This window comes from Marmota marmota, unplaced genomic scaffold (assembly GCF_001458135.2).
Source record: "Marmota marmota marmota unplaced genomic scaffold, marMar, whole genome shotgun sequence".
NCBI classification, from domain to species: Eukaryota; Metazoa; Chordata; class Mammalia; order Rodentia; family Sciuridae; genus Marmota; species Marmota marmota.
The window spans coordinates 18,841,707-18,868,823 of NW_026000240.1; the positions used below are offsets into that span (position 1 = coordinate 18,841,707).

At 35.2% G+C, this 27,117-nt stretch overlaps 1 protein-coding gene across 2 annotated transcripts in view; it reads left to right on the top strand.

Annotated features, from left to right (window-relative positions):
* Window positions 1-27,117, top strand: part of Plod2 (procollagen-lysine,2-oxoglutarate 5-dioxygenase 2) — an 87,557-nt gene that overhangs the window by 52,925 nt on the left and 7,515 nt on the right. For both annotated transcript variants that reach the window (XM_015486975.2, XM_015486976.2), the window contains exons 4-13: window positions 971-1,134; window positions 3,704-3,816; window positions 6,299-6,362; window positions 7,544-7,641; window positions 14,091-14,192; window positions 17,707-17,832; window positions 19,394-19,515; window positions 21,133-21,237; window positions 23,343-23,468; window positions 25,692-25,833. In XM_015486975.2, the coding sequence (XP_015342461.1) occupies window positions 971-1,134; window positions 3,704-3,816; window positions 6,299-6,362; window positions 7,544-7,641; window positions 14,091-14,192; window positions 17,707-17,832; window positions 19,394-19,515; window positions 21,133-21,237; window positions 23,343-23,468; window positions 25,692-25,833 (1,162 nt within the window). The remainder of the gene's footprint in view (window positions 1-970; window positions 1,135-3,703; window positions 3,817-6,298; window positions 6,363-7,543; window positions 7,642-14,090; window positions 14,193-17,706; window positions 17,833-19,393; window positions 19,516-21,132; window positions 21,238-23,342; window positions 23,469-25,691; window positions 25,834-27,117) is intronic.

Genomic DNA, 27,117 nt, shown 5'->3' on the forward strand with positions numbered 1-27,117 from the left:
TTTTTTTATCCAAGAGATAAACAATAGTGTGTTTTATTTTGATAGAATTATTCATATGTAATGTTATAATTTACTAAGTATTATGTCATGCCCAACTGTTAGCCAAGCATATTAGTTAGCTCCTTGAGAATGAATCCATCTGTAATATTGACTCTGAGGAAGACCTTGAGCTGGATTTGAGAGCATTTGTTCCCTTGGATTGCTTGCCACCTGGGATAAGTCATTAAATTATTATCTTTGAAAATGTGTGGCCTTGTGATACACTGATATTAAAAAAAAATGCAAAGGTTTTGAGGTTGTAGTGAATAGGGAACATACCACAGAGGAAAAATATTTTAGACAATGGCTTTTACATTGATCGTTGTGATTCTTTGAATAAATGATGAGAAATAAATCCATTCATAAATAAAAGTTAAATTATATTATCTATTACCACATTTTTTCAAATTTATTGAGCTGTAAAAAATATGCTGGTCAGAACAATTTTTTTAAGATTGCAGTATATATAATAACTGAAATATTAAGTGTATATTCATGATATTTATTCATAAATGATAGTGGATTAGTACAAATTGAATTGAAATATTAGGTAGTTAAAGTAGCAATGTTGTTAAAAGATTATGTCTGTATTATTAATTTAGACAACATGTAATAATTTATAACATTTCAATACCATTTTAGAGCTTTTTATTTTGGTGGTGATTATTAAATAATATCAAGACTATCACTGCAAAAAAACTGTCTTTTATTTGAAATTCTATTTGGCTAATATATAGTAAACACTAAAATTCAATACAATCCATGTAGTTTAAGTCTGGGGAAATTTTTTGATGTGCTCTGTAAATAGCTGGTTAATTAATCTTGTGTTGGATTCTAAATCCTGATTTTTATTAAGGACCTTTTCTTGGTGTTTATATACCTAAATTCCAGCATATGTATTTTAAAACTCATTTTTTCTTTCATTGAATAGCTTTGATGTTTTATTTGCTGGTGGTCCAGAAGAAGTTCTAAAAAAGTTTCAAAAGACAAACCACAAAATAGTCTTTGCAGCAGATGGAATTCTCTGGCCAGATAAGAGACTGGCAGACAAGTATCCTGTGGTGCACTTTGGGAAGCGCTACCTGAATGCTGGAGGTGGGTGACACCTGGGGAAAATGTTTAATGCCAATCTGAATAAATTTTAGGTACTGATGTATCATTTAAAAAAATATGTAGACATGAAGTTCTAAATAACTGTCATCTTATGACTGTTATAAAAATATCAGTGTAAAATCCACAGCACATTTTAGACTTGACAAACGCTTTTCCCATAGATTATGATATTTGATACTCTTGACAATATTAGGCAGTGTAGATGTTACAATTTCTGCATAAGTGAGGAAACTTATGTCCAAATTTAATCCATTTTTTTTCCATCATTGCAAATGTGAAACACCTATACAAACTTAATTGAGCCACAAATATACCACTACGGGAACTTTGAAATAGTTTTTGAATGGTTATTTTGTTTGCAGAATTAACAACTTGGAACTTAATGAGTTGAGGAACTTTCCCTAAAGACATTGGGTTGTTCAGGAAAAAAAAAACAACAGAGATCCAAGTCTGATTCTAATTTTACTGAGAATTTTCTGGCTCTCGTATAATAGGTTTAGTAAGTTTCCTTTCTTGGGAAAAGGTTCATTTTCAATCTATAATCATCATGTAGCTTTTAAAAGTGGGCATTGTTTAATTTGATTATTTTTGAAATATATCAGAGTAAATAAGTGATTTGTCCTGTAATCAGTAATCATGTGATTCTTCATTGAACATGTGGGTATACTTAGAGTGTTGTATTATCTATGCCACCATGAATTAAAACACACATTATCACACCCTCCCTTAACAAATAAAAATAAATTGACCTCAGATAATGTTGACTTTAAAATATGTTTCTCTTAGATGGAGTTTAATATAAATAAATGGGCAGAAGACATACCAAATAGGACCAAGGACTTCTTGGATAGTTCAGTTGGATGTGAATTGCAAGCCATATTGAGAAAAGGGAACTTTTTGGGTGATCTGCATATGTGTTGCTGACATAGTTTTTAAGTGACAAAATGATTGTTAAGGGATACCAAAGAATCAGCCTTAAGCTTTTTGTAGTCAAAATTATTAGATGATAGAAAATATAAATATGTTAAATGTTTGTATCATTTCATGGGTGATATATTGAGAGTTATTTAAGGGATATGCGATATATTTGTAGATGTGTCAATTATTTTTTATAAGATTTTTAATAGTTTTTTTTTTTTAACCTGTGCCTTATGGGTATACATAATTGTGAGATTCTCTTTGCTATATTCATGTATGTACATGAAAAAGTTAGGTCATGCCCTTGTCTTTCCTTGTCCCACCTGCCCTTCCTTCCCCTCAATTCCCTTTCTCTACTCCATTGATCTTCTATTTTGATGGAATTCCTCCTCTTGTAAATTATAATTCCTCCTCTAATAAAAGTAGTTTTAATAATAAAATATAATCATATAAGGTATATATCACATATTATGAAAATATATTTCTTTTTATTTGAGGATATTCCGCTTTGTAAAAATGATAAGGAAACATGATTTTTCAAAATCAGACATAGAAACCATTGAAAATGTTATGTGTCCCTATTTAGTATACGTCTCTCCACAAACTTGTAGAAATTAAAACACACATTATCTGTTCTAAAAATTTTAGAATTTTTTAATTTGGCAGGAATAACAAAAAATGAGAAACCAGTGGTGGTTTTGTCACTTTTTCATTTTGCTTTTTCTTCTCTAGGTAACTGTAATATTCCTGAACCTATTTCTTTGAATTCGTTTATTCCTGTGAGAGAATTTTAATTTTAATAATAAAAATTACATCTCCTTTCTATTCAGAGGAGTAGCACCGGTCCCTTTTAAAAAGTATTGTGTGTCAATAAAACACAGCAGCTTGCCTGCAGTTCTGAAATTCAGAGGTGGATCAAATGGGAAAGCTGATCCTGTTGTCTATGGCTTTTTCAGACAAATGTTATTGGAGTAGTTAATGCTCACGCTCAAAGGCCAAGGGGAACAATCCAATTTTAGACTTCCTTTTTTCCAGACTATGACATAAAAACCTAGCCAGAAAATGTTTTAGCAGGCACAGTAATGAGTCCGTCAAGTAATGGAAAAATTACCCAAAAGTCCTAGGTATAAAATTTCTTTGGGATTTTTGCAATCAGTGACAAGTCCCACATTCCTTCGATTGCATTAGCATCCCTGGCACGGACATTAAAACCACTGTCTTGGAGACTTTCTTCTTTCAGAAACAGTGGGTTCTCTGCAGGGGCTCTAAGAAGAGCATTTTAGAAGGTCACAGAGAAAATTTTTCCGTCTCGTTCTATTCCTAGTTTTGTCATTTTCCCTTAGTAGCACTGGAAAAAGTTAGTTCCCCTTTTGTGTCAATGAATATGGGGAATGTGATTATTTATAAAGCATCTGATGATTTTCTGTTCTGTAATTGGTCAGGAACTTGGCTTTTGTCACTGATGTATAAGCAAAGGACACTCAGGAACTCCTGTTTGTTTTGTGGTGATCTGTGAACCTCCATCCTAAGGTTAAACCTCAGGGCTTCAGTTCTGTGCAGCTGTTCGGTGGGATTAACACAGCATAGGTTTTGGGCTTGCAGTTCTCCATTCTCTGTTTCTGCTCTGTTGCAGGATTTATTGGCTATGCTCCATCAATCAACCGTATAGTTCAACAGTGGAATCTCCAGGATAATGACGATGATCAGCTCTTTTACACAAAAATATACATTGATCCACTGAACAGGGTAACTAATCGTCCACCCGTTCCTTTCTTCCTAATTCCTTTTTTATTGTTTTGGTTGCTGTGTCTATTGCATCCTATTGTTCCTTACATCCTATTGCTTTGGTTGCCTTGTTAATATGGAGTGGTCAGAAACAAAGGACTTTTATGGACAGAATGGCAGTTGGAAAACTGAATTGCAACACGTTCTTGCCAATTACATATTTTAAAAACAAAGTCAAGGAAGCAAACAAATAGTGCCTGAGCCTGGGTCCTCCCACCTGGAAAAGTACCAGCTAAACTGTCCTTTTGCCTCCCCTTTGAGGCCAAGTCAGCAACCTTGTCCAACTTGGGTGGGTCACCGAGAAGAAAAGTGAAAATACAAACTTTTGCTTTTTTGTGTAGTTTATTGAAACACATATTGAAGCAACCTGATAAAAGAAACAAAAGGGAGGCCTCTCTCAGCATTACAGCTGCCCCTCCGCTGGGGTCCTACCAAGTCCCTGGCTGCCTCTCAGTAGCAGAGTGAATTATGTCATCACAGCTTCTGAGGCTGGAGATTTAAAGAGGCAGTAATAAAATTCCAGAGACTCTTGGGAGAATGCTTTTGTAAAATTTTCAAATAGCTGTCATTTATTAAGATACAAAGAATTAGGACTGTGTATTCTTTTATTCTTTTATATTTAGCTGTACTCTTTTTTGTTTTTTTGCCTAAGATACTTTGAAGCTATTGGATGCCAATGTACTTTTGTAATGTTAAAAAAAAATATAGTACATTCTCGTTTGTCAATCTTTTAGCCTTTCAAAGGTCTCTTTGTATTCCTATGAGCTTCTTTGTTCCTCAGTAAGTGAGAAGCCAGACTGTATATCCACACTTCACCCAGGGAGAAACAGGCCACAGAGTAACTGTAGGAAGTGGATCTTGGGTTTCCTGAATACCCAAATCAAGATTTGTTCTCTATTTCATGTAATAGCAATATTGACTTAATGTACTCAGTTGACTAAATTTGTCAAATAACACTTTTTTTTTAATGCTTTGAAATGACATGTGAAGAAAACCACTTAAAGGACAGTTTTTAATTTTATAGTTAGTTGTGATACTAGGAAAGACAGGGACCTGCCTGCGAGACTTTAAACATGGAGATTGAGGGTATAGGGGAAACACTGAAGACAGAGCCCTAATCTGTGCTGAGCGGTTGGTGGTCCAGAGTGGGTTGTCCCCACAGATATGGTTGGTTGGTGTGATACTTTGGCTAGAGCCCCAGGGAGCTTTATAGCCCATTTCAGTCTGTAGAATTTTTGAGACTATAGAACCTTGAATAAAGAGATAAAAGTGAAGTCCTAGAGAGGTTAGGGCCTGAGCATCCACAAGGCTATGGTGTAGACAGAGTCTTATGCCCTTTTTTAGTAAAAATAATTGTCACACTGGGCATGGTGGGGCATGCCTATAATCCCAGCAGCTCAGGAAGCTGAGGCAGGAGGATCACAAGTTCAAGGCCAGCCTGAGCAATTTAGTGAAGCCCTAAGCAATTTAGTGACACCCTGTCTCTAAATAAAACATAAAAAGTGTTGGGGATGTAGCTCAGTGGTTAAATGCCCTTGGGCTCAATCTTCAGTACCTTAAAAAAAAATAGAATAACTGTCACAAAGAAAACAATTTAAATTAGCAGTGGCCTAAATAAGATAAATGTTTTATCTATGTGTTGATATTTTTCCCTTTGTCATATTAAAAAAATTAAAAGGTAGGGAGCACAAGACTGTCGGGGTGCTTTTATGGTGTCAAGGTAGCTCTTTGCTGCTCAACTGGGAGCCTTCATCTCTGATTTTTCAATGTAACCTCCTTATCCAAAATGCCAAGTGGAGCACCAGCCATCGCATCCATATTCTGGGCAGTGAAAAGGCAGAAGAGTAAAATACGGGTCATCTCAGTTTCATCAACTCTCCTAGTAGCCTTTTAGAAGTCCCACAAAATACTTTCTAATACTTTTCTATGATCAGAACATATTTATGTAGCTGCTCATGACACACGAAGGGAATTTTGCTCTTTATTTCAAGCAAAATGCCGCACTGTGTTCTGAGTCTGCTGTTGGGGAGATCACTGGGACAACAGTTAATCTTCTGTGGGCTTTTGCCACTCTGGAAATCGACTTAAATTACAGTTTGATGCAAACTGATTCAAGAATATGCTTTCCCATATTTACATAACACAAGCTAATGTTTCATAATTTATATATATGTAATGAATATAATTTTTTAACATTTATGGAATTATGTATTTGTGGTGTTGTCACTGGGAAACAAATTTGATTTAAAACTGTATAGCAGTGATTTGCACTTAGTGCTCTCTGTCTCAGCTAAATAGTTCAGTCATTTCAACATTTTCATTAGACAGTCAGCATGAGCATTTTAAGACATAAATTCCCCAAAGAGCAAACTATACTAACATGAGAATGGTATTTGCTGTTTTTCTTGTGATTTTCAATATTATTTTTATTCTTAATTTTTAGGAAGCTATTAACATCACGTTGGATCATAAGTGCAGAATTTTCCAGGCCTTAAATGGAGCCGTAGGTATGCTTTCTAAATGCCGGATTCCTATGTCTGAAAACAGACACCTGTGTTTTGAACTGTCTTCCCTTTGTTATATCCATTTTGGGGTGGGGACTAAGGTCTGCAGTGTACATATTACAACCTTTAAAAAATATTTAATTTGAACTTAGCTGGATAAAGTTCAAAATATTCCATTGAAATCATTTCCTAAAACTAGTGTGAAAATATAAGCTTCTGGTCCTAGATAACTTGAAATTTAATCTCTTACCCTCTGGGAATTGCAAATATATTTATGAATTAATTACACCTCATTATTACACATTTTTCAGTTTAAATTCTTTGTACTGTGAACTACTTGGAAGTATTAGAGTAGCTCCTTTGGACTCAGCTGCTGGGTAACTAGTAAAACCTGTATAACTAGGCTGTGGAAGAGTGTGTGTGTGTGTGTGTGTGTGTGTGTGTACGTACCCATGTACACACTTGCACATGCAAATCTACCTGCGTGTGTACATTAACACATTAAAATAATTAATGAATACCTTTTAAAATCAAAGTATCTCAATCCATTGATTCATTCATACTTTAAAAGTTAAAAATAGATTGGAATTCAGTACAGTTCATACGGTAAAAGGATTCTGGGAAATTAAAGCCTGAGTTTGGCATTCTCAGGAGATGGGAATCTGAAACACAAAAGGAACCTGAAACCAAAACCTAGCTTCCCTTCCTCTGTTTCTTGTGTCTCTCTGGATGATTGTATGAAATCTGATTTTCAAAAACTGGAAAAACTACCAATGCTGGCCAGTGAAAACCTTACTTAAGGCAGGAAGCTTTCTAGTCTCCACACACTTTATTGTTTCTTTGCAGTAACCCTGCAAAGTAGGCATGGGGCCCGTTATGCAGATGAATGGGCTGCTCCCTTTCTTATCAAAGGGTCATTTGGGGGAGCGCTGTGAAGATGCTTTGTTTCCTCTGCACAGCCCAAGGCTTAGCACCACGCTCATTTTGTCAGAGGGAGTGGGGTGCCCTGGAACAGGTGTGCATCTCTTTCATCATCCTCCTTCTTTGTGGGGATCTGCTGACATGGGGTGGGCACCATTTCTAAGTGTCACAACATATGGTGTGTCTTATCTACAGCAAGTTTTGTAACACACACAATCACACACATTGAATGTCACTAAACCTCTGTTCTCTTTTTAACTCAGATGAAGTTGTTTTAAAATTTGAAGATAGAAAAACCAGAGTTAAGAATACATTTTATGAAACATTACCAGCAGTGATTAATGGAAATGGACCCACCAAGGTGAGTTGGGGTGATTGCTCTGTAGTTTTTAGGAGGTGGACTATGGAGATGTATGTGGTATGTCATCATCTTTTTTTAAAAAAAAGAAATCAAAAACTGTATTTTGATGTGAACAGTTGATTGGCTTTGTCTTTTATACAGTATATTATCTGATTTAATCAATTAAATGGAAGGTTTCTCCTCAACAGGGTGACAACCTTTTATTCTATCTACATACAGCACATTGAATGAAAGTGTTCTGTTTAATAATGCTGGAAGAGCTAGCTCGAGAGGGTTTCCATCTCTCCATCATTCCATATCCTCTGAACAGGAATTGCTCAGGCCATTGAGGATCATTTGTTTCCCATGATTTAATATTTTTAAAGTTAACAACACTGTTAAGATCGAGATGTAACTTGGAAGTTTCCTCTTGCACTCATTTTATACCAAAGTTAATGACAGATATAATTTGACTAATGAAACTTAGCATGTTTTTCTTTTTCAAATACATATAATTGAGCTTGCTGAAAATGTTATTGACCACAAAATATATGGGTGAAAAGTTTGCATGTGTCCAACCAAAGTGGAACATAAATTGCTTTGAGAAAAATATATAAATTCTGTACTAAAAGTAGTGCTGGACATGCTGAGGTCCTGGCTTACTCATAATACCTGGAAAAGAGATCCACAGGTCGATTTGCCTTGTGGGAAGAGAGGTGGGGTGTAGCCTGCCTTTTCAGAGGAGGGAGGGGCCCAATGCCCAGAGCAGCTACACAAGTGGCGGGAAATGGAAGGAAACTTCTCTTCCCTCAGAATGGAAGGTGTGGATCTGCTCCTCTAGCTGACGATTCCCCTCTGCCCTTTGTCCATTCCACCGTCCTGTGGAGCAGTCTTCCCTGTGGACTCTCTTTTCTGTTTCATAATAAGTTTTCCAAGCTCTGTTCTCTAGTCGTCAGTTTTAATCACCCTCAAATCTTTCCTTCCGATAAATAAAACAAATAAATGGGGGAAGAAAAAAAAAACAAGTTGAAGTAACCCCCCACCCCCCCACCCCATGTAACATACACTGCCTTCCACCCTGCTCCTGGCTTCTTCTCTCCTCCTCTTCTTCCTCTCCTTCTTCTCTCCTCTCCTCTAGACTTCTTAGAAGCACATGACTACTGTCCCCTCTACCCTCTCCCATCACACCACAAGGGGAAATGCTCCTGTCCTGGTCTGCTGTGGCATGCCATTGAGTCCTGGAGCTCTCTCCACCGGAAGTCAGCATCTGAGAATGTGGATCCTCCTGGGTCCAACCTGAAGCACTTTCCCATGATGCTCTGCTCTGTCTACTAATTTCCTGTTCTTTCCTCTTTAGTCGCTTTCTTTTTCTAATGCACATTATGACAGTTTTACATCGTGTGAGTGTGAGTGAGCGTGTGCGTGTGCATGAATGGGTGGGTGAGTGTGAGTGTGTGTGAGTGCAATCACATGTGGGTGCGTGTGTGCGTGCACATATGTGTGTGTGGGTGTGGATTCTTTCCCTGTGCTCCTTTAGTTGATGCCCATAGGTGTCAGTCCAAGATCTTCCTTTTCTGCTCTATACATGTTCCTGAGTATTTTGCTTCCCTCCCCGTCAGCAAATTCTCTCTTAATGCTGACAGTTTTTCAATCCTCACTTTCCCTCCTGTTCTTCCAGGGCTCTGGTCTGAATGCTCATTGGTAGATTCCATGTATACTCAGAGCTCAAGCCTCCTTTCATCTGGGCTGGTCAACCAGAATCAGAATCTGGTTTTTGTGTTGACTCCCACGCCTGGAGCTCCCTGGTTGAATTCTTGCACATAGTGTTTTTTATCTTATTTTCTCAGTGCCCATAGCAACTTCCCTGGTTCAGGCCATTGGCAACCTGGAGCAACTAGTTGTACAATGCCTCCTGCTCCCAACAACCTGAAACTAGAATATTCTGCTGAAGCAGAAGCCCCACCACATCCCTCTCTGCAGAGGGCTCTTCTGTGGATGTAGGTCTGAGTAGCATATCTGATCTTGTCATAGTAGGCCCTTTCTTGTTCTCCTGCTTAGGAGGCCACCAAATCCATTCTCCCACCTATTCCGGAATCCTCTGCTCCTGACTCCCTACTTGTGACATCCTCCTGTTCATTCATTAGGTGTCAGCTTGGTCTCAGCTCTCCATGCTTGCTGTGTGCTTCTGAAACACCCGACACTGCTTCTTTCATCACAGTGTATACCAGACACTGGACAGACATGGGATTTAACAGTGTTCCTATGGGGCCTTTAGCCTAGGAATCACAAAAATCATATTAGCCATTCACTTTTGTCTCTCCCAGGTCCAGCCACAAGTAACATATATTAAGCCTTTCTGCAGATTTTAACTGAATGTCGGAGTCAATAAACCATCTCAATGGCCTAACATTATTCTTGGGAGTGATAAGAAAGTTCCCCCCACCCAGGCAAAAATGTCATAAAATTTGAGAAAATTTGACAAATGGGATAAATTCTGTTTACGGAGTCCTTTACTGTCTGTGTAATGTCTGTTGGAATCTTCATTGTAACTTCAGGGCCAGTTAGGAAAGGTCTGTTACAACTCACTCTTTCCCATGACGAGCAGTTCTGTTCCTTCTTGAGGATATGATATCTTAGTTAGATTTAAGTGTCTTTAAAGAGTAAACTTGGTCCTCAGAATTTAGTGATTATGCTCAAGACCTGATTGATGCTCAGTGATTTTGGTGTGTCTCAGTTCCTTCAAAATTTCCAGAAAAGTGCTACCAGTCAAAAGCTATATAAAAGTGGCTTGTCACAAGCACAGGAACAGTGCTTCTCCATTGTTTAGAAAGATCTATGACCAAGATTTTTTAGGAATTCTGGAAACAGTTTCAGTTTGGGTGATTAGTATTTCCAGTATTTCAAGCTCTGTGGGGGATCCTATTGTATTTTCTCTGTCATCAACTCATCTAGTTTGGGGTACTGGGTGTAGAACCTGGGGTCTCGTGCATACTGGGCAAATGCCCTGTCCTGGAGTCATACCCACAGCTCTTCCCTGTTGTTTCCTTTGAGACAGGGTTTTGATGAGTTTCCAGGCTGGCTCTGCACTAGTGGTCCTCCTGCCCCAGCTGCCCAGTACCTGGGGTTGAAGGGGTGCACCCCACACCCAGCCTGTCCAGTATATTTTCTAATAATTCTACTTGACAACAAAACATGAAGTAGGTTTCATTTAAAAACTATGTTTGGTATAATATAAAAACTTGACAAAAAGTTGCATAAATAAGCATTTGGCAAACAATATTTTATTTCATACAAGTGTGTTAAAAATAAAATGCAGGTACAAACAGGCTAGTGAAAACTTTATTTCACTGTCACAAAAGGTGAAAGAATTTTTCATGTGAATTTTTATGTTGGCTTTACTTTTTAGTAAAGTGTGATTATGGTGTCAATAGTTTTGAGCCATAATATTGAACTAAATAATAATTTAAGCCATATTTAATTTAAGAAAAATGTATTCTGTAAATGAGATAGTACAAATGTATATAAAAATGATTTTTTTCTTTCTTTCTCTAAATCTGATGTTTTAAGAATAATTTAAAAATTATAAGTAGTTTTAAAAATCACCTGTAATCTACTACCCTACAACTATTTTCAGATGTAGTTGCTTTCTGTGCCCTCTCGGTGGCTACCCATGAGTGTTCATGTTTTTATTCGTTTTTTATAATAGTGTCTAAACAATTTTGTGGCTTTTTAAATTTAGATTTTTATTTGAAACACATTTCTGTATTTATTCTAAATCGTTTTTGTGCCTTTCTAGGTACAATCAAATATAAATTGATGTTTCTCAAATTGATGACTTTAGTTTGAAACTTTACATTTTTTTTTTCCTGAAGCTCATATATTGTTAGTAAGATGCCATAGGATGTTTAAGACATGCCATCTAAAATCAGATAATACACATCTAAAGGTAATCATCATGAAGTGGGTAGTACATTTACATACAGATTAGGTAAACAGGGCAAGATCAAATCACCTGCTTTGCACATGACAGCAAGTCATTTCTGCAACTGATTTGATGTGCAATAAGGATAGTGAACTTAATTTTATGAATAAAAACCACAGTGCTTGGACCACTGTGACCTTGAATAATGCATGGCTTTTTAAGAAGAAGAAAGCAAAGAAGCAAAAAAGGAAAGAACTTGTCTGGAAAAGTCTCTCTGCCAATGACCATGACATCATGCCTGGAAATATTTTGGTATTGTGAAAGAAGAGCCAGTAAAATACTACCACCTCGTAGCCGGGAGTGCCCAGAGCAGCCCAAGTGCATAAACAGTTCTCTGCCCCTTCAGAGCTGCCAGCAGAAATGTCTGCAGTTTTTATGAAGAAAACAGATGTGAATTAGGGTGGCTGAATTGATGGTGGGTAACCTCAGCCTGTGTGGCGAGAGACCCGAAAGAGGGAGGTTTCCATTCAAAAGGACTGCTTCTAGAAATCTTAATTACCTGTGAAACAAGCTGAAGTACCCAGCAGAGAATGGACAAGTTACAAAATCAAATTTTAATTCAGAAATCTCAAGGCAGTGCCTTTTTATGCTCTCATTTCTTAAAACTATTGATCATTTCATATTCACATAGGGATTCCAGCAGGCTGATCAATAATGTGTGCATAAATATTTGTTTTTCTGAAGTGTCTTGAGATGGGGAAAGTGTCATTCTTTATATGTGATAGGGATTTTAAGTATATCCAAGTATATATGGGGTCCTTCCCATAAAAAATTCTGTCCCCAGATATTTTAATAAAACTATATTTTTCATGCTTGCTTTTTAAAATCTCTTTTGAAAATAATGCTCAATAATGGACCCATCTTCACATAAATCTGTTGTCTTTCTCCCAAACCATCATATTTTGTAGGACACGAGTAGTTAAATTAATGTTTCCATTTGTCATTGACAGTCAACAGTACACTTTTCTTTCTGTTTTTGTTAGAGAAACACAGTAGAATGACCACTCTGACTCTTGAAATGTCATTAGTGAATGTCATGACTATATATTTCCTGCTTGGTAATTTGTTTTCCAAATTATCGTGTAATCCAAAAGAAATGTGAATGAGTTACTTGTCCATGTCTTCTGATTTTACTGCAGAGATTAATTGAGGCTGTATCTATAGTATCTATAGCACAAAGATTTTCCCCTTTTTATTCATAGTGTATTTACTTTAGCAGCATTTATGTCGAAGGTTCAGTTCAATAGACGTGTTTGGACAGAATCCCAAATATTTGGGAGGAATCTGTGAAATTGGCTCTGGACTCATTCAACTAGGATCTCTTTTAGGATCTTAGGAAGTTAGAAAAATCTAGTTGGCATTGCTCTGATTTTTTTTTAGTCTTTGTGTTTAATACATAGATATTTTTCATTTGATTTTATGTTGCTTTTCAAATGAAAAATTAATTATCATACAAACATAACGAGGATTTAGATGTTTTAACAGTAGTATAAAATTACAGCCAGAGTTCTACCATAGCTTCACTGGCTGGAGGTAAAAAAAAAATCTATAAATTTATAAATACTTCTGCCACTACTGGTATGAAATTATATAAGGAGAAGTAACTTTGTTTATTATTTATGTATTATCATAATTTCCCCTAAAAGATTTTCTCTGAGCCCTAAAACATCTTTTAGTCTGTTTCCTTCTCTACCCCATTCACTTCCCTCAGTCCCACCTTCCCAGAAAAAAAAAAAATTGCATACAAATACAAAATCACAGATTTTACAGGTAAAATAAATGTCAATACAGGAAGCCATAATTTAATTTATTATTGATAGGACTTGTTGATTGATCTCTTTTAATCCACAGTGCCTTACTTTATCATTGATGGGATTTGTTGATAGGATCTATTTTAAAATTTTTAAAATTTGTTTTAATTAGTTATACATGACAGTAGAATGCATTTATGCACTTTGATATATCATACATAGATGGGGTATAATTTCACATTTTTCTGATTGTACATGTTGATATGATCTGTTTTAATCTTTTTCTGAAACAGTGCCCAGAAGTCTGGTAAGAGGTCCCTTTGCCCCTGTGAATGGGTTTCTGTGCTAGCTCTTTAAACATATTTACCTTTTTACTAACTTACCATTCACATGACTCATTGTGGTTTTGCTAATAAGTTTAATTTGTTATTTAAAGCCATATTTCATTGTTTGACATATTTTTATTTTATCTTTTCCATTATCGTTCCTTATATGAACTAAAATGACCTTCATGATTTATACCATGTCTTGACATTTCTAGACATAGCCTGCCCTGCCTAATGGTTCTGTCTGACAAAATTACTGTTTATTGTGCACGCTAAGTGATAAATATTGGTAGAGTAACTAAAGACATGTACCTAGTGCAGAAAACACTCTGAAGTTAGATGACTATAGAATGAAAGCACTTTGATGGGTAAGACTTACCTTTTTTCATCTCATTTCCTATCCTTTACTAGATTCTCCTGAATTATTTTGGAAACTATGTGCCTAATTCATGGACACAGGATAGTGGCTGCACTCATTGTGAATTTGATACAGTTGACTTATCTGCAGCTGAGGTAAGTAGAATGGGCTGTGTGAAAAGGAGTAATAGAAAGTGCATTGTGTGAAAATGCAGTGATTTGTAGGGAAAAAAAGGCAAATTATTATGTAGTTTTGATTGTATAGTAGGTAATGGGCTTATAATGTTAAGCCACAGTGATTCAGAAAATTGCTTGATTAGTGTTCCTGAACTGTTTTTGAAGACAAAGTCAGGTAATAGCTGAACTCAGCAAAAGGGACTTGATTTTTAATACCTAAACTAATGATTGGTTGCTCTTGTGTTATTTTAGTTTGTTGATATGGTCAAAGCATTGAGTTACACTGCTTTGGAATTTTTATTGACTAATTTTTATCTGTGCATGAGTTTTAGATTTGATCATGTCAAAAATAACATGATTATCTAACAAAGGGCTGTTCTAGGTATTTTACAAACTAACTCATTTAAACACCGTAAATGCCTAAAGTAGTACTAGTGATTCATTTTTTCAGATGAGAAATTGAAGTACATAAAGGTAACAAGTAACTTACTTAGGGACACATATGAAGCATGGATTTGAATTTAGGTAGTGGAGCTCTAGGCTCTGTGCTATTGATGCTTCATAGTTTTTGTGTTTGTCTTTTGTTTTGGTTGTTTGGTACTGAGGATTGAACACAGAGGCATTTTACTGCTGAGCCACACCCCAGACCTTTTTACTTTTTTATTTTAAGATAGGCCCTCACTAAGTTTCTGAGGGCCTTGCTTAGTTGCAATGCTGTCCTTGAACTTGCTGTCCTCCTACCTCAGCCTCCTGAGCTCTGGGATTGTAGGCGTGTGCCACCATGCCCAGAATATCATGCACAGTTTTACCTGGACGTCATACTACACACCAAGCTTGGTGTTACTTATGGATATTCACAGTGAATTGTAGCTATAATTTATTGCTTATATCCAAGCAATTGGAAAAATTTTATTATTTGACCATAACACATTTTTATCCCTTGTTCCATCATTTGACAGAGCAATTTTAGAACATCCTGTACTAACATTATTATTTCACAAAATTGCTCTAGTAACTTGGAAGAATATTATGAGCATGAACAATTGGATTCTACAGAGTGATTTTACCATTAAGGCTAATTTTCCCCTTCATTCAACCTAGGTTTATTGACCATCTCCAGCATGCCCACTAAGTAAAAGCAATATAAGCCAATAGAAAACTCCCGGGAATATACTTCTGATACTTCATGGGTCTGTGCAAACATAGAATATTTTCAGTTTAATGTACTCAGGCTTCTGAATTAAATAATTTCTATTTAATTCACCGTCTGAAGGGAGGATAAAGACTAACTTGTCTACATTTAGGAGCTTCTGAATAAAACCCTGTTTTACTTGAAAATAAAACTTTTTGGCCAGTCTTTCAAATCACAAACTGAATGTTTCCTATCTGGAAAGACTGCCAGGATATTTCTGAATGAGGCTGCATCATGAAGATGTTTAAAAATTTGTCTTGATCTATTTTGCAGAAAGTAATGTTCTTTGGAGGAAGAATTAATGCTTTTTATCTGTTTTGTTTCCTTTTGTGTACAGTTTCTGGTGCAAAGACAGAAAACATTTATATTAATATTTTTATTTTTAATTTTTTTTCATGTAGAAGTAGGTCACTTGATTCTTATGCTATTGTGTCTGATAGCCTGTTTAAATATACTAGAAAGAAAAACTAATTCTAAATGCAAAACAAAAAAATCTGTGCATTTTATGTGTAGTATTATGCAGTAGTGTATACAAATTAAAATTGTGTGTGGGAAGCTAAGATCCCAAGTGTAGCATAATTTTAAGTATGAGCCACAGGCAATTTCTTTGTATGTAAAAGTAATTGTGGTCATCCCAGAGGGTTGGTAAGAAGGTTAAATGAAATTTTACACACATATATGATGCATCTATATGAAAAATATATAAAATAACATTTTAAATGTACATTTTATATAATTTTAATAAACCAAACTATTGTCATCATTATTATATAAAAATAAACAGATTAATTGAGCTGTAATGTGTATAAGCTCAGCTCTTTACTAATTTATGTGTTCTGAATATTTAACTTTTCCAAATCCCATTTTCCTCGTGTAAATTTGGGATAATAAATAACCTCGATTCGAAGGCCGTTATGAAATTGAACAAAATGCATGAGAGAGGTATGATCTACTTTTGATGAGAGGGTTGGGATCTACATTTTACTTATTCCCCTCATTATATAGAGAACTCTTAGAGGGTAGATGTTTTTAGTTTTTTTTTTTGTATTTATTCATTTAATAATAAATATCTTGGTGTGTTGATAAATCACTGGATTAAAGGTTTGATGAGTTAACAAATTAATGGACAAAAGAAGTCTAAAGTGTACAAGGTACTTCTGTGCCAGCAAATATTAAGTTATAATACAGACATGCATATAAGGATACAACACATATGGTATTAAAAGAAAATCTATATTCTTTAGGCTGGGTAAGTAAGTCAGTTCTAGAGCACTTGCCTAGCGTCCCTGAGTCCCTGGGCTCAATCCCCAAGACAGGAGAAAATAATAAAAATGAAAATAAAAATCCGGTAATGCTTAACTTCCAACTTTAAGACATAATTTTTAATTCTGGTATTAGCACCGGTACATGGTGATTGACTGGGTTCCTCTTTCCCCATCTAGATGTAAGTTTTTCAAACTAGGAACTTTTGTTCCTTTTGCTAAATGTTGCCCATCACAAATACTAACATATACTATAGGTACTTCAGAAATTTTCATATGATGAATGAAGGATAAACAGTACACTAAAACATACCTAAAGGGGATCTAAGAAAATGTTTAAAATAGAATGCATTAAGATAAAATATACTAATGAAAGAAAAATAGCTTTCCTCATATTTAATATAACAATGAAAGAATGTAAAAACCTGTTAATGGAATGAAACAAAAGGGAACATTCGAGGTTAGAAATAAAGCCCTCCATGATTGATTTATTTGACCCACAGATTAAGTACCTGATTTTGAGCCATGTGAACAAAACGGAAAATGCAATCCCCATTCTGGCTGCTTAGATGCAGAGACAAAATAACTTCAGATCTGAAGAAGTTTCTTGAAGGGCCATCACTGACCAGAAGAGTAGACTGTATCCATAATTGTATCCGTGCAGTGGATAGGGTAGTCTCCTCTTTAAATACAGCATGTGCTTCAGATAAATCATTTTGACAGAGACCTTTTCCCCAGTGAGAGAGAACGACCATAAGGCAATTAATTTATTTTTATTTTTAGTTCTTTTAGTTGTAGATGGACACAATACCTTTATTTATTTATATGGGCTACTGAGAATCAATCCCAGTGCTTCACATGTGTAAGCTAAGTGCTCTACCACTGAGCCACAACCTCAGCCCCCGGGGCAGTTCAAAGTTAGCACATTATCTTGAACTGAGATTCTAGTATTTTTTCTGTGTTACTGAATAAGATTTTAATAAAGTTTAAAATAAAACCACATTAATAACTATTTGTTTTTGTTTGCTGTAAAACAAAGGTCTATCCAAATGTAACAATAGGTGTCTTTATTGAGCAACCAACCCCTTTTCTACCTCGATTTCTGGACACACTATTGACACTGGATTACCCCAAAGAGGCACTTAAACTCTTCATTCATAACAAAGTAAGTATTTGATGAATAGATATTTTATTTTAAAATTATTTGGGAAGTATTTGTTATGTGTGTCTAACAAAGTTTATTATTCTAAATAAATTGGAAGTCCCCCCCCCCACTGTAGTTACTGCTCTCTCTCTTTAGTATCTAAGGACTTTAAAGTATTGAGCTACAGAAAACTGCCAATGTTTGAAAAAACGGCTGATTGTTATTCCATTTTTGTGTGGCTGAGCTTAATATATAATGAAGATATATCAGAGGGCCTTATATTGCTTTGCATTTTGATTAATTCTGTTGCTTGCTTTTATAGAATTAACTTTTAACATGGGATACTACCTAACATCAGAACTCAAAACAGATTCTAGATAGAGTATGGTTTTGATTAATCTCACAATGGCCTGCTCTTCCCCAAGGGATGTTGATATTGTCATTTCCTTCAAAAATATCCAGAGCCTCCCAAATACCTCCCACATATAATCTAAGCTTAAAGACATTTTTGTCAGTTTTTGTCCCATGTATTTATCTCCTTCCTGTTAAAAGTCAGTATTGAACATCATGTAGAAAAATAGTTGTGAACTCAATAGTTGTGAAGTATTTCATTTCCCTTTCTTTCATAATGCTTTTTTGTTTATTGTTGGTCTTTCTTCCCAATTTACATGTCAGCCATCCATTTATTTTTTCCAGAGAATTTTTAAATTTTCAGAAAGCCAGCTTCAATGAGTTTAAAAGTGTGCAAGATTGAATATTTGCTTGTGACGTGTGTTATAATGTATGTTCTTACTTGAAAGTGTTTTATTTTTAGGTATTGGTATATTTTCTCTGCTTTCATAGGGCCTTTAAAGTCCTTGATGGCAGGAGTTTTTAATCTTCTTTTATTTAAGATGAACATTGTAGATTTTATGTGATAAGTGATTTTAACAAGCTGTGAAAAGTATCATTCAGAAGTAAAATTTTGAATGTTGAAATGTTGTAGAGATATAGATATTCTTATCCAAATTTTAGCATGTTTTCGTCACACTAAATAAATAACTTCTAAGTTAGTGGTTTTCCCATTATTTATATTTTCAATAAGGTTTTGCTGAGACAATTATTATCTCTGCTTCAAATAATATTATAACATTTTATTTTATAAAATGTAATTATATGATAGATTAATATCATTAGATTTAAATGACATTTCTGAATATTTTAGAACACACATCTACGATTTTCTGGCTGCAAGCTATTTTTTCCTGCTTGAGTTAAAAACATTTTTTATTATACAAGATTTAGGTATTTATGGAGTGACCTGTGGGAATTTAAATATTTACATAAGGACTTGTCTGGGAATAGACACTTAAAATCTTTTAAGTATCTTCTTCTTTGAGAATATTGATATATAAATATTTTAGATTCTTCATATGCTATTTAGGGGATAAGGAAGTATAGCATATTTAATATGGTTATCAACTTGTGCAACTGAATTGTGAGTTATTAGAATATATGACTCTGGAAGCATTCTCTACATATGCATAGTTCAGACATCTTATTGTCTTATTTACTAATTTTTCATTTTTAAAATATGTTACAGGAAGTTTATCATGAAAAGGATATCAAGGTGTTTTTTGATAAAGCAAAACATGAAATCAGCACTATAAAAATAGTAGGACCAGAAGAAAATCTAAGTCAAGCTGAAGCCAGAAACATGGGAATGTATGTCTTATTACATTTACGTTAAAAAGTAAAATTATTTTACTAAAGAAACTTTAAGAAAAATCAATTGTTCCTCCAAATTAATCTTCTAACCTTGGGAATGTCAGATATTTGTGCATGTGCCATGGATACAGTAGCAGGAGTCTCCTATTAGACATCTGGGTTTGAGTGTATTTGCGTGTAAAAAGCGACCAAAGCTACTGGCAGTTTTCTTCTAATGACAGGAGCTGACATATTTAATTAAGCTATGAACTGAACTTCAGATCAAGATTAAAAAGGAAAAATCTCAGATAAATGAAGAGTCTGACTTGTTTGGCAACGCCTGTTGCATTTGACAATGAAGGTTGTGGGTGATGAAACCATGTTTTCAATTGTGGGGAAAAGGAGGGTCCCACTTTCTAGTTGCTCATGATCTAGACAGGCCTAGAGTCCTCAGTAGACCTATCGTAGGTCCTTTCTTTAGCTCTTTCAATACTTCTTTTAATACTTACTCTAGCAGAGTAAGAGCAACCATTTATTCAGTGAAAATTACTGAATCAGGAGTTCTCAAAGATAGTAAGATGAAGACATGGCGCCTTCCCATCAGGAGATATTCCTGTCTGTTACTGGCCCTTAGACTTTATGCTGTGGAAACTCAGGGGCAGAGTTATGGATTCTGTCTAGGCTTGAGGTGACAGGAAAGGCAGGAAAAGAGAACTCTAAAAACAACAACAACAACAACAACAACAACAAAAAACAAAACAGAGAGATGCTAGTACTAATGGTTCATCCATTGGAGAATGTCTGGCATACACCTTGGAAACTTATTCTTTTTCTCTCTTTTTCTCTCTCTCATAATTAATACAGATCTTCCTGCCTGGTGTCCTGTTTGATAATTGTTTAGAAAAAAAAAATGTAGTATGGAGATACACAGCATTAAGAGCAGATAAGAAGGAACAGCAGTAAGGGGACAGAACTGAGAACTAAGAAGGAGATAACCCCAAATGCCAAAGCCATCACATGGGGAATTCACATATGTTGGTAGTATCATGAGCAGTTTGTTCTTTGGAATTCCTGCTGATAACACTAGAGACCAGCTAGAAAATCAGATAGCACATTCAGGGCCTCCTGATAAGCACATAGGGAGTAACCATCATAGAAAGAATTCCATGAAAATCAAGTTTAAAAAGTATTGATAACTAAAGAGTCATACACTTAAATCACAAGATTCGCTTAAAACTGGGTGATGCAAGATTTCATATGTGCATGTGTGTGTGTGCACGAACATGTCAAACATATTTTGATTGGTGAGAAAAGAATATTATAAGGGTAAACACATTGGGGTAAATTATTTTCTCTAGTATTAGAAAGCATTAGATACTAAACTGCACATTACCATTGGGACTGGGTGTTTTATGCCTTAAAAAATTCAGTGGCTTAAAATGTATTTTGCCAGACCTACAGTTTTACTTTTTACTCACCTGTGAATGTCTGTGTTAATAAGTTGGCCATTTTAAAATTAAATTCTGATTGGAAAATGTGTTGGAGAAGCCTTATGTTGTGTGTAAATGCAATGTTAACATATTTCAACCAAGAGACATTTATTTTATCGAACTCTCTTTTCATTTTCAACTTCAGGGATTTTTGCCGTCAGGATGAAAAGTGTGATTATTATTTTAGTTTGGATGCAGATGTCGTCTTGACAAATCCAAAGACTTTAAAAGTTTTGATTGAACAAAACAGGTACTAAGATTTGATATCACTATATTATTAAAATGATAATATTCCACATCACTGTGGACATGCCTTATTGTGTTTAGTAGACTGAGAAAAGTCACATTGTTTTCTATACACCATAAACTTCTTTTTTTTTCTTTTTCCTAGTTTTATTGATGTATATTTGACAAATTAAAATTGTACAAATTCAGGGCTGGGTTTGTGGCTCAGCAGTAGAGCCCTGGGTTTGCTCCTCAGCACCACATGTAAATAACTACAACTAAAAATTAAATATTAAAAAAAATGGGAAAAATAAAACAAAATTTTTGTTTTGTGTGATTATGTACAATTTATTATTTTAATATTATTATTGCTTGTCATAATGGGATTTGAATCCAGGGCCTCTCACATGCTAGGCAAGTGCTCTATCACTGAATTGTATCCCCCATCCCTTGTTTAAAATTTAAAAATTTTACTTTGCTAAGTTGTTGCAGCTGACCTTGAATTTGCAATCCTCTTGCCTCAGGCTTCAGAGTAATAGGGATTACAGAAAGGCCTGTGCCACCACACTGAGCAGTGTATGTTTATTTTATTTCACTTTTGTGAATGTAAGAGAAAGAGCCCAACTAATCATCACAAGGTTGGAGTATTGTGAAAGAGGTTTTATGTGGGGAATGGTTGCCCCAAAAATTTCTTGGAGGAGTTGTGTGAACTTTTCTTATAAAGCACCACTGCATTTAACAAGTAATTGTAGCTGGATGTGATGGTCCTCAGCTGTAATCCCAATAGCTCAGGAGGCCGGAGAAGGAGGATTGCCAGTCTGGGGCCACCCTGAGCAATTTAGCTACACTCTGTCTCCAAATAAAGTTAAAGAAAGGGCTGGGGATAAAGCTCAGTAGTAGAGCACCCCTGGGTTTATTCACCAGTACCAAACTAAATAACTAAATAAATAGATAGTAATTCTAGAGGAACCTCAGGTTTTGTTTTCTCTTTGGGGAAACATTAACATTGTAATTAAGTTTCCCTAGATGAAAAGCTTGTACATTTGGAACTCCTAAAGTGTACTTGTCTCAAAGGGACCACTTTCCTGTTACATAGAGAAAGGGAACACACTGGGGTAGTGTTTTAATTCATTTTCTGCTGCTGTAACAAAATACCAGAGACTAGGCGGATTATAAATAATGCATGTTTATTTGGCTCACAGCCCTGGAGGCTGTGAAGTCCAAGACACAGGAACTATATCTGTTGAGGACTTTCTTGCTCCTTTGTAACATGATAGAAGACATCCCATGGTGAAGGAGCTTGAGAGGAAGAGAGAGAGAGGAGAGAGAGAGAGGGAGGACACAGAGCACAGACCCCTCCCCCCATTTATAGCTAAAGTGCACTCCCAAGACCAGGGCCTTCATTCATTCATGAAGTGGTGCCCCCTTGACCTCACTACTTCTTTAAGTCCTCCTCTGAGCACCATCATCACAGTGCCGGTTAAGTTTCAGCATGAGTTTTGTAGGGGGATGCTCAGGCCTTTGCAGGCAGTCACCCTCTATTTTATTTTCTGAAATAAAGGACCAGAAAAAATGTTCCATGTTGCCAGAGTTGCCTTATAATAACCACAACCCATTTTAAAAGTCATAAAAAATGGAAACATACCTAAAAGTAATTTGGGTCTTAATTTTAGGAAAACTGGACTATGTACAAATGTCTCAGCCCATCCTCATTTTTTAAAATTCAACAAATATTTATTGGATACCTGAATGCCCCAGGGGCTTCTCTGTCTGCCTAATAAGAAGGAAAATATTTGACCTCAATTAGTATAATTTCTGAAATGCTGGAATAAAAATAAAATAATAGCCATATGAATAAGGTAGTTTCTAGGATGTAAAGTCCTTTAAAAGTAATTTTTATCAACATTTTAAATGACATTTTCCTTTTTTGCTGCACTTTTTGAAAACTAGCAAGTACCCATGTAAGAAAAGATATTGGGAAGAAATTTCTCTTTTTATTTTATTTTTTCTTTCAGATGAGCCATATGTATGTTAAATGCACTTTATTGTGTTATGTGTCATGTTAAGCTCAGAACATGTAACCCGTGGCAATTTAACAATAGGTAATGATGTTGATTGATCTCCCTTTAGAAAGATCATCGCTCCCCTTGTCACACGTCATGGAAAGCTGTGGTCCAACTTCTGGGGAGCTTTGAGTCCTGATGGCTATTATGCCCGTTCTGAGGATTACGTGGACATCGTTCAAGGGAATAGAGTGTACGTTACTTGATTTACTTTTCTAACATATAATACTATAGTCTAGAAGTGTGGGCGTGTTAACGTACTTCAGATTTTTTACGTATCTTTTTTTTTTTTTTTGCTGTTTGTTTCATGGAAATTTGAGGACCACTTGGGATTCTGAAATATTCATGTAAAACTTAATATCTTAAAAAGTTGTTTTAGAATTTCTGAATCTTTAAAGGAACAAAGTCATTATTAAAGGTATACTAAGAGACAATGTATGGTTAATGTGTGTATCTTATGATAGATATCAGAGTAATAATCTTTTGTATTGGAAAGGGAATTTAGTTTAATTAATTTATTTAATAATTGAGATTAAGAGTTTCTTTGACTTTTACACAACTTTTTAAAATTCATATATAAGCTTTTAAATTTTATATATAAACACACAACAAGAACACAGAAAACCAAAACTTTCTAATACTCCTACACACACACACACACACACCCACACACACATTAATGTGAAATAGTTCATCTTCTACTTTAAAGGCAGCTTTATTCACAAATATCTAATTTCCATTTCTAAATACTGGCAAGAATATACATGCTGCAGAATGTTTGCATGAGTGGTATTTATTTCAGGGATGCTGGTTGATATTTTTTAAACTAAAAGTTATCACAATTGAAATGGGTTTTTGCTAAACCAATACGGAGAAGAATGCCATCTTTTTTTCCATACAGATAGTGGACTGGGATATTTTGCACTTTGCCTTACTTTTAAACATGTCAGACCAAATGAAAAGGAGAAACATTTTTATAATTAAAAAGAAGAGCTATTTTTAAAAAGGACAACTTTTTTTTTGTTGGTTAGTTGAATATGAAAAGATGCTTTGCTTGTGAAAATACTAATTGGTATAAAATCTTTGATTTTGGATGATGTAAATATATAAAGGCTTTTGCTTGCTGTAATTAAAAAAGCATGAATAGGCTAAGAAAACTGTATTAGATCTTAGTTTATTGCTTCAAAGTACTTATACTGACTCTGATGATCATGTGTCTGATATGACTCATGGGTAGAGCTGAAGGGAAACAGATACAGAGTAGAGAGTTCATGTCAGTGGTTTCTGGTTGTATGCCATTGATTTTGCTGCAGACACTGGTGATTTTCTGTGTCATCTTCCTGTCATTGTTGTCTCGAGTGTAAGAATCTGGCAGAGGCATTTGATCCAGTTCATGTTATAGGGTACTTCCTGTCTAGGAACTGGGAGAAGGAATGGTGACTCAGGATGTACATGTGTGTATTTGCATTTCCCGTTCAGACAGAGACACTTCACACTCCAGCCATGGTTAATTTCTGAATTCAGCTAACAGATTGCATACCTCTTGAGATCATTTTCTTTCAGGCTGATCTAATAAGACAAATTCTATTTCTTGAATGTCTAACTCCATCTCCTAGGTCAAGATCTTCCCTTTCTCTTTTCTAAAAGCAGCAGGCAGAGTCCTTCAGGCAAAACTATTCTTATTTCATTTCATTCCTAGGAAATGAGTCATGTCCAGGGTGAGGAGGTAGGTGTTGGAAAGAATGACATGGGAGAGACTCCCAACACTCACAGGCTTCAGCTGTATTTCTTCATATCTTCCTTTTTCTCAAAAGATTTGACACAGTTTACTATTCTTTAAGAGAATATAATTTAGGGGAATTTTAGGCTCTACTCCATGGTGTGCTAGTAACAGCTGGCTCTTGGGAATGAGGGAATTCCCGAATGTTAGTGTTTTCCATTTCCGTGGTATAAATACTACTGTCCTGTCTGATGTCAAGTTTGCAAAGTGAAATCACAAACCATTGACTTGGAACTAATGGTCAGCTCTAGGGGCCAGTGTGAGCGAGCTCTAGCACACCACTGCTCTTTGTGTCTGTTTCTCTATCAAACTTTTCAATCACAAATAGAAACATTCTATAAAACAAAATATTATGATCCTACTGCCATAGCTGTGACCCAACAGACAAAAATGCCAAGCAGATATCGCCCTATTTAAATTGAAGTTAGAGAGTCATTTGTCTCTTCAATCTCCATAAAATGTATGTCTACCAAGTAATCTTTTATGTATGTTAAGTATCAATGAATGTGTTTGTGTGTTGATTCTATAACTTATATATGCAAAACCTAAACTTACACAAAGCATTTGTTTTAAAAACGTAAGAAAAATGTAAATATTTTTGTATCTGGTATTTTGGAGTGTCTTTTTTACTTTCAGAGGACTATGGAATGTCCCATACATGGCTAATGTGTACTTAATTAAAGGAAAAACGCTCCGTTCGGAGATGAATGAAAGGAATTATTTTGTTCGTGATAAACTAGATCCTGATATGGCTCTTTGCCGAAATGCTAGAGAAATGGTAAGATGCCCAAGTGGCTGCTTGCTTGAATGTTTTCATGAGACAACTTGCTTGGCCAGTTGTGTTTTCATACCTTTTTTTCCTCTCTAATATGTAAGTACTAGCCAATTTTTTTGGTACTGCATTGAAAAAGTTGAGAGTAGTTTGGGGGTATTATTTTTAAACATTAACCTGTAGAAGTGGTTTGAAAATTTTAATTGAGGCTGACTCATACCCATCACAGCAAGATTTAATAATGAAGATAGAATTTTTATGGATCAGCTTTGGTCTTAAGAATACATCTTCTCTTCTATTTGAAGTTTTGTAGCTTTCACTCATCCTAGATAAATTAGTTAAATAAGGTTTATTAGGTGAAATAATCATTACATATTTAAGATGTTTAGAAGGTGGTGCCTGCATTTTTTCTAGCTGGGTGTATCTTGTAGTTCTCAACCTCACATTCTTGGAAAGACAGTGGAATGAATCTGACATAAGTGTCCTGTTTACATACATGAATACACCACAGTGAAACTCCACACCATGTACAAACCAAAACTGGATCCTGATTAGAATAAGATGTATTTCATATTTGTACAAACATATCAAAATAGACTCCATTGTCATGTTTAACTAAAAAGAACAACATCAACAAAAGAGGTTCCTTATCACAGAATTAGAAAAAAGGTCAAAATAAGTAGAATATTTAATCTGATGTCAAAAATTAATGATACATTGCTGTTCTACAAGTACAATGTCAGTCTAAATATTAAACAATTATAGGAAATAGCTTGCCTTTTCAGGATATTTCAAAATGTATTTATATGATTTCCTATTTTAGAAACGATGGAGGTGAACATTAGTCCCAAATTTATATAAGTATTTGTGGTTTAAGAAAAATCAGAAAAGTTGGCAAGTATTTTTTTCTTATTTTAACAAAGCATGATTTGTTTGAATTTGTTTGTTTTTCCTACAAATCTATGTGCCTTGTTATTATTGAATATCCTCAGTACCTGTGATTGTATTTTGTGCTCATGTTTGGCTGGTTTCACTCAACAGCGCATCCCGGAATGGCATCTTATTTATTTTTTCCTTTGTCTTAAATATGTCTCTAATGAATTTTGCTTAGAAATGAGCTTGGATGTGTGTTTGACTCCCCCCCCCCCAAAAAAAAAAAAATGGAAAGAAAAGGCTGGACATGTTTCTTTGTGTGCGCTATAAGCTTTGCTTGTTCTGCATGTTGTCTGTGAAGGACATGTCAGAATGTCAGCTTTTCATCAAGAGCCGCTTTTTTTTTTTTTTTTTTTT